This window comes from Zonotrichia albicollis, chromosome 29 (assembly GCF_047830755.1).
Source record: "Zonotrichia albicollis isolate bZonAlb1 chromosome 29, bZonAlb1.hap1, whole genome shotgun sequence".
Lineage (NCBI taxonomy): Eukaryota > Metazoa > Chordata > Aves > Passeriformes > Passerellidae > Zonotrichia > Zonotrichia albicollis.
In genome coordinates, this window is record NC_133847.1 from 1,353,573 (window position 1) to 1,366,444 (window position 12,872).

Genomic DNA, 12,872 nt, shown 5'->3' on the forward strand with positions numbered 1-12,872 from the left:
TCCTTGCAGGACTACGCCCAGGGAAAAGTTCTGCTAAGTAAAACCAAGCTCCAAGTTCTGGTTGCAGGACATATCTCCTACCCACAAGTGCAATCTGGAAACATTAAAGGAACAGGGGAGCTTCCCAAGTTCTAGGTCCTCTCTTTTCTTAGGACATCATTAAATGCTTCCCCCAGTTCCTGCCTCGGTACTGTGGCACAGCTCAGCACTGCAGCAGAAATGGGATTTCTACTCTCCAGCCCTGAATCTACCTTTCCCCACCTTCCTCAGCACAAACCAGCTCACAGGGGAGTTGCTTCACAACCCATGAGTTGTTTCTTCTCCCCCAGGGCTGCACCCACAACCTCCTGAGCTCTGCCAGGCACACCCAGCTCCTCTTCCCAAGCCACCACCTCATCCCCAGCATCGCTGCCTCTGGGAAGGACCTTGCTGGCTCAGTTTTCCTCAGTTCAGCCAGCTGGTGCAAAGGAGAGGAAAATCCATCCTTTCACAAGTTTAATGCCTAAAAAAAGGATGAAACAATTGCTCCCAGCACAGTGGCTGATGTGGCCAATGATGGCGCGCTGCAGAAAATCCTCCAGACCTCCACTGCCTCTAAGTTTTTACCTAGAGTTCTGACAGTTAAATCATATGAATCACATTATAACATGTCTGAAATCCCAAAGCAGACACCACTAGGAACTATCTAGAGAGAGAAAAACTTGGCGCCCAATGCAGCTGGTGGTGGCTGAAGGTAGAATAAGTTGCCACAGGGCAAGCTACAGCCACTAACCCCAAACCTGTCTTTAGTTACAGTCACTCATTTCAATCTGCAGACTGGATGTCCAAAGATATACAGTCAGGGTTATCTACACAGAAAATGAGAAATAAACATTTCCTTCTGCAGTTCTCAAACTTGGTGTAAATTATTTTAAACAGGGCCAGTGCCACTGTTTAAGATACAGATAAGGCAATGGAGAAACTGAGGGCTGGATTCACACCTCACCTTCCCAGGGGAAGATTTCTTCTCCAGGATGAACTGGATGTGAAACACTAATGATTCAGAATGAGAAAAAGTCATGCTGAAATAAATTACTGCAGAGTTAGGACAAACAAGAACACAGCTCAGAACACCGGCTTGTAATTTGCATAGGTAAAATAGTGCTATGATTATAGGTTTCCTGGACCTGTAAAATGGGCTTGTGATGTTATCTTTTTCAAGGGTGTGACATGCAGCTTTAATTTAATGAAGTTTGTGAATCAAAACAGCTTTAAAATTAATGAGTAGGACCAGGCCTGTGGAAACACTCCCAGCTGAGGCAGCACTTGGATGGGAAAGAAAAAAATCGTTTTACTTGGCCATCGGCATCTAAAAGCAGATGAAAAAGATATTTAGATTGACTGGGAGTGGTGTGGCAGGAGGTAGGCAAATAAAGGGACAGAGTGGCAGAAGCACAGAACCAGAGATGCTGGAAGGGGCTCTGGAGACGGCCCAGCCCAGCCCTGCTGCTCCTGCAGCTGCCTGGGCTGTGTGTTGTGGATCTCTGGGTGTTGTGGGTCTCTGCCCGTGCAGACTCCTTCCCTCTCTGGGGAAGCTGTTCCAATGTTTGACCACCGTCACAGTAAAGAGAGAGTTTTTGTGGTTTTGTGCAGATGGAGCATCCTGCATTTCTGCTTGCGCCCACTGCTTCATGTCCTGTCAGGAGCCACCACAGGGAAGAGTTGGGCTCCTCCTTCCTGGCCATGTCTTGCATGGGGAGCCATAAACTGCCACCAGTGGCATTGGTGGCATTCCAATTTCCATTCCCCATTTCCAGCTCCACACCAGAAGCACATCTGTGTCACCCACCAGCAGGAGCAGGAATCCAGCCAGGTCTCTGCACCAGCAGGAAAGAAATGTGACTCACTTGTGTTTTAATGTCTACCTAGAGCACCTTGGTTTCCACATGAATAGAGGTAACCAAGATACCCTGTACCCAGGAAAGTGTAGGACAAAAACCATGGAATTTATGGAATGCACACTGAACATATTGTTTACAAAGAATATATTTTAATTCCAATCTTGTATCATCCTAAAATGATTATTTCAGTAATTATTCACACATTTAGTTTTAATAAAATACCCCAACTTACAGCCAGTATTTTTAGATAAAAGCATTCTTATAGGAGAGGTCTGAATCATTTCAACTTCTATAGGTTTTTCCAAGTTACCCTTGTGTCACAGAGAATCTGCAGAAGAAACATCCTTCTAGTCTACAGAAAAGTCCATTTCCATTTCGTTGTGCACCCACTTTTCAAAAGAGAATGATAAAATGTTTTTTAAATTGTCATTTTCCCCTCTTTCTAAACTTAAAACCACTGAAGATTTCAAATTATTACCTCTTCAGAGAGCTACTAAGAATACTGTGTTTTGAATATACTGAAAACCACTTTAAAGTGTATTCAAAATCACGAAGGGGCCTTGCTCTGCAGTCTTATCAATGGCTAATGCTGTAGTAAATCTGTTTTCCATCAGCAAATCATGTGTCACCAACCACATTAACTACTGACCAAACTGCATTAAGCAATGGCACCAGTTCAGGACTTCAATCATTAAACTCAGAGTTACTGACACCTGCAGGATTTCTTGCTATACTTTTGTCATAAGGCCCAAATTTTCTGTGCTGAAGTGTAATGTGAAAAACATTCAGATGGTTCTGGCCAGAAAGATCCTTGAGTCAGAGTAACTTCTTGTGCCAGCACTGGAGAATGATATCACAGAGTTTACAAAAAGCAGCCCCAAAAGCAGATTTGGTAGCAGAATGAGAGGAGCAGGAATCCTGGCAGCCCAGCACTGGAGGGTTTGTCAGCTTCAGGTCAGAGGCAGCAGCTGCAAACATCTGTCTGTGCAGAGGAGAGCAGTGCCCTGCAGCCCACGGGGGGTCAGTGCCACCCCCTGTGCAGACAGGGCTGAGGCTGGGGCACAGCAATCAGCCCAGCCTGATGCACCTTGCTCAGGTGTGTCTGGCAGTGCAATTCTCCAGACCCCATCACCCAGGATAAAGGAGACTTTACTGCATGACGGAGTGTTAGCATGATTTCTGCCACACTCAACCCAGAAACAGCAAGTAACATGCAACACACACAAACCAGCAAAACACACACATAAACCTCACCTACAGCGATCTGTTTAATGTGTACAAAGTCACAGTGCTTGCAAATAGACCCTAAGGACAGGGTTTGTGCTCTACATTCAACACACTCCTTTAGCCAGTGTGCAGGGCTGAAAGGAGGGAGCTGAAAAATGCCAGCAGACTGTGACACGGAGTTTTTGGGGATCTCTTCAGTCATGCACTGGCACAGACAATAAGGCAGCTTTTGGACCCAAACTGCTCCCATTGTACCTGAGAAACCACGAACAGTATTAAATAACTTACCTTTCAAAGGCACACCGAACGACTACCAAGATTAAAGCAAAAGGGATGCTGAGCAGGAGATCACGAGGCTGAGGGTAATGAGTGTCTTCAGACTCTTGCATGTCCTCCCAGGTGATTCCTGGGGGCAGCCAGAACTCGTGCTGCCACAGCCACTCATACAGAGAGCGAGCCATCCTGGAAGGAGGAGAGACCAGAAGCGAGTGAGCCCTGCACACAGGAAACCTGTCAGCACAAGCCAAGCAAGGATTACACCCTTGCTGAGGTGGCATCTGGCTGTGGGACTGCCCAAAGAACTGATAACCTGTTCACAGATCCTGATCGTGTGCCTGGGAAATGCTGACTCCTGGCACCGAACCAAAACAGGTAAAATGGAGAAAAGTGCCTCAGAATTCAACAGAGTGTTAGTGGCAAACTTCTCCATTCAGGATTCCTCTCTACAGCTTGGTATTGTGGGGATATGGCAAGTCTGCTCTACTTTTTATGTATGTATCCTTATTTTTCAGTTTTTGATGTTTTGCATTTATTTGATTCTATTTACAGATTGTAATTCCATTGTGTGTGTGTGTGTGTGCATTATTATTCTGAGGCTTCGCCTTAGAAAAGAACTCATCTTTTTGCTTTGAATTGTTAAGGAAGGTACTTCAGGTAAGAATTTTTGTGCTAGGCGGATTTTGTGCTGTGTTCTTAATGTAATTTTAAAGACGATGCTTGAATGTAGAATCTACATATATGATCAGTGAATTTAGCAGCAAACTGGACAGCAGAATGTTGAGTGACAATTCAACACACAAATACTGTTTCTAGATAACTCTACCTCATACAGAAATATGAGCTGCACCACCCTCCAATACACATTGCTCATTCTTAGCTGGTAACATCCCAAACACAAGCTCTGAAGTCAAACAGACTCTGTGTAAGCACAGAAGAAGGAAATGTGAATGAAATGCCCCTTGAGATAATCAGAACAGTGCACAGGAAATGCCACCTTAGGAAACTAGGGAAAAAGCACACAATTTAAGTGTCTGGCCCAAGTATTATAAAGCTTCTCTTCAAGCACAGTCCCAAGGCCTGGCCTATTTTCTGCAAGAACTGTCTATCAAATCAAAAATAATCAGTCATTTTATTTTGAAGATATCTTTAATTCTGATGCAATTTCTCTGTTAAACTCATTCTACAATTTTGGTATCTGAGGGATATTTTCTGAATCACAGCCATGGAGTCATAGAATGGGTTGGGTTAGACAGGACCTTGAATTTCATCCCACCCCTGCCATGGCAGGGACACCTCCCACCGTCCCAGGCTGCTCCCAGCCCTGCCCAGCCCGGCCTTGGCACTGCCAGGGATCCAGGGGCAGCCCCAGCTGCTCTGGGCACCCTGTGCCAGGGCCTGCCCACCCTGCCAGGGAACAATTCCTGCCCCATATCCCATCTGGAGCTATTGTCTCTCAGTTTGAAGGCATTCCTCCATGTCCAATCCCTCCAAGCCCTTGTAAAAAATATCTCTCCATCTTTCTTGTGGGCCCCCTTCAGGCACTGGAAGGAAATGTGACATCTTTCCTTGATTTGGACTTTACTATTCCTCAATGTTTCTTTTGATCTGACTACAACAGGGAAGGAGAGGATGCTATTTCTTCAGATTTGACTCATTTCTCCTGGCACATGCACATCCAGTTTGGTTTGAGGACAAAGCTGATTAAAAATATATGTGTAATTGATAGTAAGTGGATGCAAACTTTCTAATCACTTATAGAAAAATATATATAATATATAGAATTTATATATCTCATATAGAAAGGAGGAAAACATTTCCCTTTTTCCCCAAAGAAAAAGGAAAACCATCTTATGAAAAATGCATTCTTCTCCTCCACTGTGCACTGCCTGATTTCAGCTTTTCATAGTAAAACCCACAGCATAAAAATCTTCCTAAAAATAAAAAACCTGACATACTGAAGAACTGCAACCAAAATAAGTGGATGTATTGCTTCACTAGCACCGAAAAGAACTTCCAGCTTTTTACTAGAGTTCAGTTTGACAATAATCAACAGTATTTTCTTTCTGGTGTAGCTCCTGGGCCTCTTGAAACTGCAGTTTTGACACCACTTCCAGGCTGCTCTCCATTCCTTCTTCTAGCTCTTCTTCCAGACAATACCTGGACAAAAACCACTGGCACATCTCCACCAAATGGAGATACAGAGGGTTTATAGATCCTTCAAATCCTGTTTTAAGAGCCTGACAAGCAGGATGCAGCAGTTTTTGAATTGCCTGCCAAATCTCGAGTGTCTGCAGCTCTCAGGGCCTGTCCCCACCAAGGCTGTTTGGAGTGGGAACATTTGCTACCAACCCTGTTCCCCTGGAGGACTGTGGATCCTTTTCCCTTTAGAGCTCCAGCAAAAGCACCTGGACCATGGGGGTTGGTGATGGCTCCTGGTGACAGAGCTGGCTGAAGCTCACATCCACACCTGCCAGAAAAAGCTTTGCAGACTGCCCAGTAAACGTGCTACAGCTGCTCTGGGTGACACAGCCCTGTGCCATGGGACAGGGTGGCTCTGCTGAACCCCCAGGCCTTGGGAACCATTTATTCAGGATGTCCCCAAACTTCCTATAGACTGTGTGAACCCAGGTTTCTCCATTAAAGTTTGCATTTTTTAGAGGAAAATGTGTGTAGAAGCAAACTGTATATGGGCTTAGCCTATGATGAATTCAACATCCTGACACCACACCAAAACAACTTGTGCACTTCAGCACTGGACACCAGCCTGGAGAGCCAGATAACCAGAGTGAGGTGTCTGAATTGCAAAGCACTTTACAGGCATCGAACATACCAACCTCAAAATGTTGGTAAGCTTTCTCAGCTGTTAAAAATCTCAGCTCTAGTTGGGAAAAGCATTAGGAATACCTAGGAGAACTCCAGGGGAAAATTACACTTCCTCCTTGGCTCAGCTCTTCAAAAACCATTTCTTCAGTAGGTTTTCCCACTGTGCAGACAGAAGGCATGCTGGGGAATGCTGCCTTCACAGCCAGCTTTGCAGCTACACATTCCCACATTCTCCCTCCAGAACTGTCTATATCTGGCAGCAACACAAAACCACACCTGGTAGAGAACAGCAGCTGAACTCTGTGGAAGAATACAAAATAGATGTCCAATTTGCTTAGGGGGGATATATAGATTCAGTGTGCTAAGGAAGCAAATAGCCAGTACCAAATTGACTCTCATGTGCAAAACACAGGCAGGATCACCCTCATGGAATATTTCTTCATCTTTGCTGCAGTCTTTACACATTGCAGAAAATACAGAACAAAAAATACAAAAAACCAAAAATACAGAACAGGGTACTACATGAAGCAACACATATATCTTTTGCAATTTATACAGGTCAAATTCTCAAGTCAAGGCTGCTGGAAAGCTGAAGACAATGGTGTGTCTAAAAGGCCCTTTGAGCACCTACAGAAAAGTGTAAGTGGGCCCATTCTTTCTCAGTTCTTTCCACCTCACACAGCACCTGTCCTGCAGTGTAGCTTTTGAACATGCAGAACCAAGCCCTTCAGCTCTGAACACAGGTCTGACAGAGAAGACACCCCCTCACACAGAGCTCAGCAAGAGCAGAGATAACAAACAGCACTGGGAAACACTGGACAGATCAACATAAGGACTTCACAAACAACCAGCAAAATAGTAAATGCTGAAAGAACAGCTTTAGGTTGGTTGCAGAAAGGTACATGTAAGGATGAAATCAAAACCAGAAAAGCATCACAGCTACACCATTGGGTAAGGGAGGACAAGGCATCAGCACTTCCTGAGCCCATAGTGCACCAAGAGGAGACTGGAAAAGGGGAATTCACTGAGGTGACACAGCCAGAAGGTCTTGAAGCAGCTGGACTCTGCTGCCCAGTGGCCTCATCCACTGTATTTACTTTGTTGAATCTTGCCTTTCCTGGTGTTGATTGCTTTTTTGGTTTTTGTGAACATAGTGGTTTCATCTGAACCCTCAGCATTGCAAAGGTCTCTGCTGTTGGGCTGGCCGGGCTGCTCCCAGGAGAGCAGGAATTGCTGCATCTGCAGTGCCTGCAGCAGAGCAGCAGAGCAGGGCTCCCCACCCTGAGCCACAGAACACTGCACTGAGCCCTGCAGGGCCAGGCTTGTGCTTGGTTTCGCTTTTGAAGCAGAACTGCTTGAGAAGAAGCAGGACACCCAGCTAAGGAGGTTACTGCTCGTCTCACAGGTAAAATGGCTAAGCAGGTTTACCCAGGCAATGTTAACTGTTGCTTACGTCTTCAAAGAGTTACTCTCTTGCTTCACTTAGAGACTCCATTCCCAAGCAAAACATTAATATATAGGTACACAAATATTCATATAAATTTACATGTGTGACTATAGCAGATAAGGGTGGAGACGAAACAAAGAGAAACAGCTTACACATCTTGGAAAGAGCTGGCTGCAGAGGCCTTCGAGTGCTCAATTACAGCAGGCATGGGCCATTGTCTGCAGGTGGATTACACAGGTTTGTGGGTGAACCATGCCAAAGGTACAAACATCCCTGCGGTGGCTCTGGGCCAAGCCATTTAGGTCAGCCAAGTCTTATTAGTTTAATTGCAGCCCCACGTGAACGGCCTGGCTGCCAGAGCAGCAGGGATTCCTGCAGAGCCTTCCTGGTAGGGCCAGTTTTCCCAGGATGCAAATATCCCCTGCAGCACAGCACTGCCACGGGGGAAATCACCACTCAATGGGGAGCACACCACCACAAGGATGCAGTTACGCTGCTTCTCGAGTCAAGCTGCTTTATTTTTCCATGGGGTTAAGGCTAAAGAAAACCAAAAAAGCCTCTTCAATCTTGATATGCTGGAGACCAAAATGGAGAGGCTTGTCCTATCTTCCCAAGAAACTGGGGTTGAGAAACAAAGTCCTCCGTATAGTTCTAAAGGCTCCTGTTATTTCAAACTGGAATTTGGAGCCATTATGTTCCTGCCATACTCTGGTCCATATTGCCTAAATTTGAGTTTCCATTGCCTATTATGCATTTGAACCTTTAACTCATTTTACTAAGAAATCAATTAGTCAAGAACTCCATGAGTAAATTCTCTCCCGACAGCTTTTCTCGGCAGTTTCTTGTTTGATACTTCCCAGAATCCTGATGTCTTCAACTAAAACTACTTGTTAGAGCAACCCAAGAGAAGATACTAGTTTAGACATGAAAATTACCATGTCTCTTTTAGGCAGAAATAAATAATTTTATCACATAAAGCTCTGACTAACATAGCACAGGCTATCTTTTGAACACTCAAATTATATTTAATATCTTAATCTCCATCTCCAAGGATTTTTCTTGTTTTAAACTTTCACACTAATGATCACAATACTGGTCTGATAGTATTATAGTTCTAGGATAATTTTTGCTTCTTTTTTTCTTTTTTTCTGGTAAAATCTTTTATACATTTCTTCTAATATATATCAAGACTTGGTAAAATTTATAGATAAAAAATCACTAAAGACTTTGTAAAATTTATGGATAAAAAAATCTTTGCTCCAAAATTTTTAGTTACATGTAGCATTACTTTCAGCATACTGAGATGGAGATTAGTTAGTTAGAGTCACCTGCCTGAAGGGAATGCATTAAGCTTTTCAAATTTCACTTTAGTTCTGATATGTTAATTTCCATTTCCTCATCTCTGTTAGCCATCCTGGAGTCATATCTGCTTTCAGATATCACCTCACTCAAAACAACACTTCCCCTACCCAAGATCCCTTTTTTAACTATGTTTCTCTTGGTTCTTCACCATTTAAAGGCTTTTCTTATAATGTAAATTTAACCATGGATGGACAGTGTCCAAGGGACTCAACTGAAATTTATCAGTGAAGAAAAATGCCTCAGAAGGTCCTCCCATGGTAATGAAAAGATATTTAAACTTTTCCATATAGTTGCAGTCCATGAACTACTCATTGGCCTTAGCTCTGCTAGCATGCTTCCTCACCCTGTCAAAGTAACATTCCTATGGAACCCAGCACCCTCTACACCTCCATTTCTTTGAGCTTCTTTTGCAGATTTTTACAAGCCTGCTTGCTCTGCCCACAACTGACGCAGAATCTCCAACCACATGTACAGGTTTTGTCATTAATCTCTTTTTACCTGCAGATAATTCTGTTTTATTTCTCTAGTTCCTCAGCCTTCTTATCTCTTTCTCTTGTGACTCTACATACCCTTTTCCCTAAAACTACAGCTTCTGGCAGAACCTCCATTTGTTTTTGAATCAAATAAGATGTTTCAACTGTGACCAGTAGCAAGAGAAGTGAAACCACAACCTCCTCACCTTTGTAATCACCAACACTATGTTCTCCAGGCTCACCCTCCTCACCCAGACTCCGTTCTCCATATCCTCTTTTTGGGAAAATAATTGAAAATTTGAAATTATTTGTGCAGTCTTGTTTCTCCACCAATGTCCAGTTACCCTCAACTTCCTAGCATTTGCATGTTCTCCTCACTTAGATCTACCAGCTGACATTTCCTACCAAATTATTTCATGTCCGCTGTTTACACAAGAATAAATTCATTTTTCAAGTCACATGTGCTCTGTTCAAAGGCCAAAACTTTCATCTTTTGGGAGAGCTCTGTTGCAGAAAACCCCTAAAATGCCCAATTAAACATTTGAAACTGCAAATAAAAGTTCCACAATAGACAAACTTGCTTACCTAGATCTGCAGAGAACATCATCCTCACCCAGCACAAATTACATACCAACCTCGCATACCTTGTGCTCCACTCGCCAGCTCCGTCCCTGCTGGGCTGCTGTGCTGTGAGTGCTGGCTCTGAGCAGCCTGCAGGTATCACCCACAGCAAGCAGGGCTCAGCTGATGTCACTCACCACGTCAGAATGCAAATCAGACAGCTCTTCTCATTCAGCCATCCCTCACTGAGATCAACGAGTACAACTTCCTGCTTCTGCCCAGTGAAAAACAAGCATTGGTTTATTCAGCTAAAACAAGGCCAGAAAAGGCCCCACATAACTCTGGCTTCACTATGTCTTTGGTCAGAAGGTGGTCAGAGCAGTGTGTCCATATTTTTCGTAGCCTCTCTCTTGCTACCAATGTACTTTCGGAAGCTGCTCACTGCAGCTGAGCTCCAGCTTTCCTCCCTGCATCCTTCTTTCCCCAGGCAACATTTCTATATTGCCCTTGGCTATTCCTACCTCTCCCACCCTCCTGATGCTTCCTGCTTGTGTTTAGGCTCAAACAACAGCTCCATGCTCGAGCTCCTTTGCCTCCTTCCATGTTTGTTTGTCCTCTTGTATGCTGCAATGGACTATGTGTGCTTGGATCTGGCTGTTCTGGAAGATCAGCACCTTTATCTGCCAGGAGCGTCTCCCATGAGCTCCTGACAAGCAGATCCCTGAAGCAGCACAAATCTCCTCTCCTGAAACTTAAGAAAAACCCAAGAAGGTAGATTCAAATTTTGAAATGCCACAGCTGTTTCTACCATATCTTTCCTCCAAGAACCTGGAGATACTTCCCTACTAATGCTGCAAAAAACCTGGGCTGAACTGCAGCACTCATCAAACTAGACTGAAAGCGAAGTGCTGTACTGAATTATCAGGGTAAAAGCAAGAGACAAAAGCTGAAAACCTTTACTGTTTGGCTGGTACCTAGTTCAGGCTAAATTATTAAATGCAGCAACATTCCTGTTACATGCTAACATGAAGTAACACGCCTTCCAAGGACAGAGTGAGGTAACAAAAACGTTGTTGTCCTGACACTTGGGAACAATGTTCTGCTACTGAACATTAACTGTACAAACAAACAAAAACAAAACAAACAAAAATCAGCAAAAAACCACAGGAGACTGCATGCTGACTGTTGGTCTGTGCAGGAAGCTACAGACCATATAATGGCTTAGTGAGAACATCAGACACCACTGGTGTCACAGCACCAGCTACAACATCTCCACAAAACACACAGTCCCTATGTGGGTTTCTCAAGAGTGCAAATGTAAAATACAAGAAGGAGGTACCTATAAACCCCAAATGAGCTACTTATAATTTCTTTGCATTTTTTCCTTCACTCCTTCTCCTGACATCTACTATTTCCTCCAGTCTCACTGCAGAAACAGCCGTCACTGTCTGACATCACTTGATAGAACTGAGAAGACTATGAAGTTATTGACCTCAGGCCACAGTGAGCTAAGAAGTCAGGTTGGAAGATCACTCAAAGAGTCAAGAGGGAAATTACTTCTCCTAGAACTGCTCACCTGTTCTTTCTCTAAATTTATCAGTACCAAAGAAAGAGTCAGGCAATCTTAATGAGATCATGTCCTTCAATCTGAATTAAGAGACAGTAAAAACTGCCAAAAAGCCTCTAAACAGAAATGCTATTTGTCCACAAAGATTTTACCAACAAGCAGTTCATGCACCAATAGAAGCCTTTTGGCAGATTTCGGAAGAGAAAGGCACAAAAAGGAATCACACTGTGAGAATACACACTGAATAAGGCTCAAGGCTTTGAGCCTGGGCAGCAATAACTTTGTGAGAAACTCTTCCAAAGGCAAGTTCGGGCCTTACAACCCAGTTTATGTGCATAGATGTTCACATGCTGGAGGAGCAAAAAATACTTGTCCAGATAATTCATGACAATACACACTCCTGACACTGTTTCTACTACCAACTGCAATCACTCAACTGATTATCACCAACCCTGTTACTCAACAAACATATACCAAACCTTAAAAAGTTTAATTCTAACTTTAAAATTGAGAATAACAAAAAGCAGGTAGTAGGTTCAAGTTTCTAAACCATACTTGAATCACATTAAAATACCAACACAGCACTCAATAAAGCCTCTTATGAGCTCACGTGACAGTGCAATGCTTCTCCAATGCATTACCTGACTCTCCAGCCCTTTTGAAGCATAAACATTCCTAAATAATCATACTGGTGTGATGGCCCTCTCCTCACCTCTAAGAATCCCCCTTGGCAAGCCCTTCTGGTCCCTTCCAGGACAGCTCCTCCTCTCCTGTCCTTTTGTCTTCAGCCACACCCCAGGTTCCACAGTCTGTCAGCCCTCAGAAGCTCTTCATCCATTATTTCACCTACAATTCCTACTTCCCTGCAGCCCAAAGCGTCACCATTGCTCCTAATCCATACAGCCAAGCCCTACAGTGAATCAAGCACTCTTGTCTCTCTTTCTCCTCCAGCCAGGCCATTTCCCCAGTCAAGTTTTCTAATTCCTCACCCCAGCACCTCTGAGCATCCCCCTGAGCGCTGAACTCCTGAACAGCCAATGCTGGGTCAAAACAAGAGAACCTGCTGTGTTAAACAAGGAGGCCTCAGGGACCAATCTGTGCAACCTCTGCCACAGACCTCGCAAACATCAAACAGCAAAGTGGAATTGGATCACCTTTAATGCCAACATAGATTAGAAAAGTGCTTACCTATCACTTGGGATTAATCTGTTGCATGAAGTTGAGGGAGGCATCCTGTATTGCAATGCAGTACA

General features: G+C 43.9%; 1 protein-coding gene across 4 annotated transcripts in view; it reads right to left on the bottom strand.

The window, feature by feature from the left end:
* Positions 1 to 12,872, bottom strand: part of CERS4 (ceramide synthase 4) — a 44,779-nt gene that overhangs the window by 20,015 nt on the left and 11,892 nt on the right. For 3 of the 4 annotated variants that reach the window (XM_074528628.1, XM_074528627.1, XM_074528626.1), the window contains exon 2: positions 3,396 to 3,569. In XM_074528628.1, the coding sequence (XP_074384729.1) occupies positions 3,396 to 3,568 (173 nt within the window). In that variant the 5' untranslated portion in view covers position 3,569. Of the gene's footprint in view, positions 1 to 3,395; positions 3,570 to 10,135; positions 10,210 to 12,872 lie in introns of those variants that run through there. The other variant, XM_074528629.1, reaches the window with a different exon arrangement.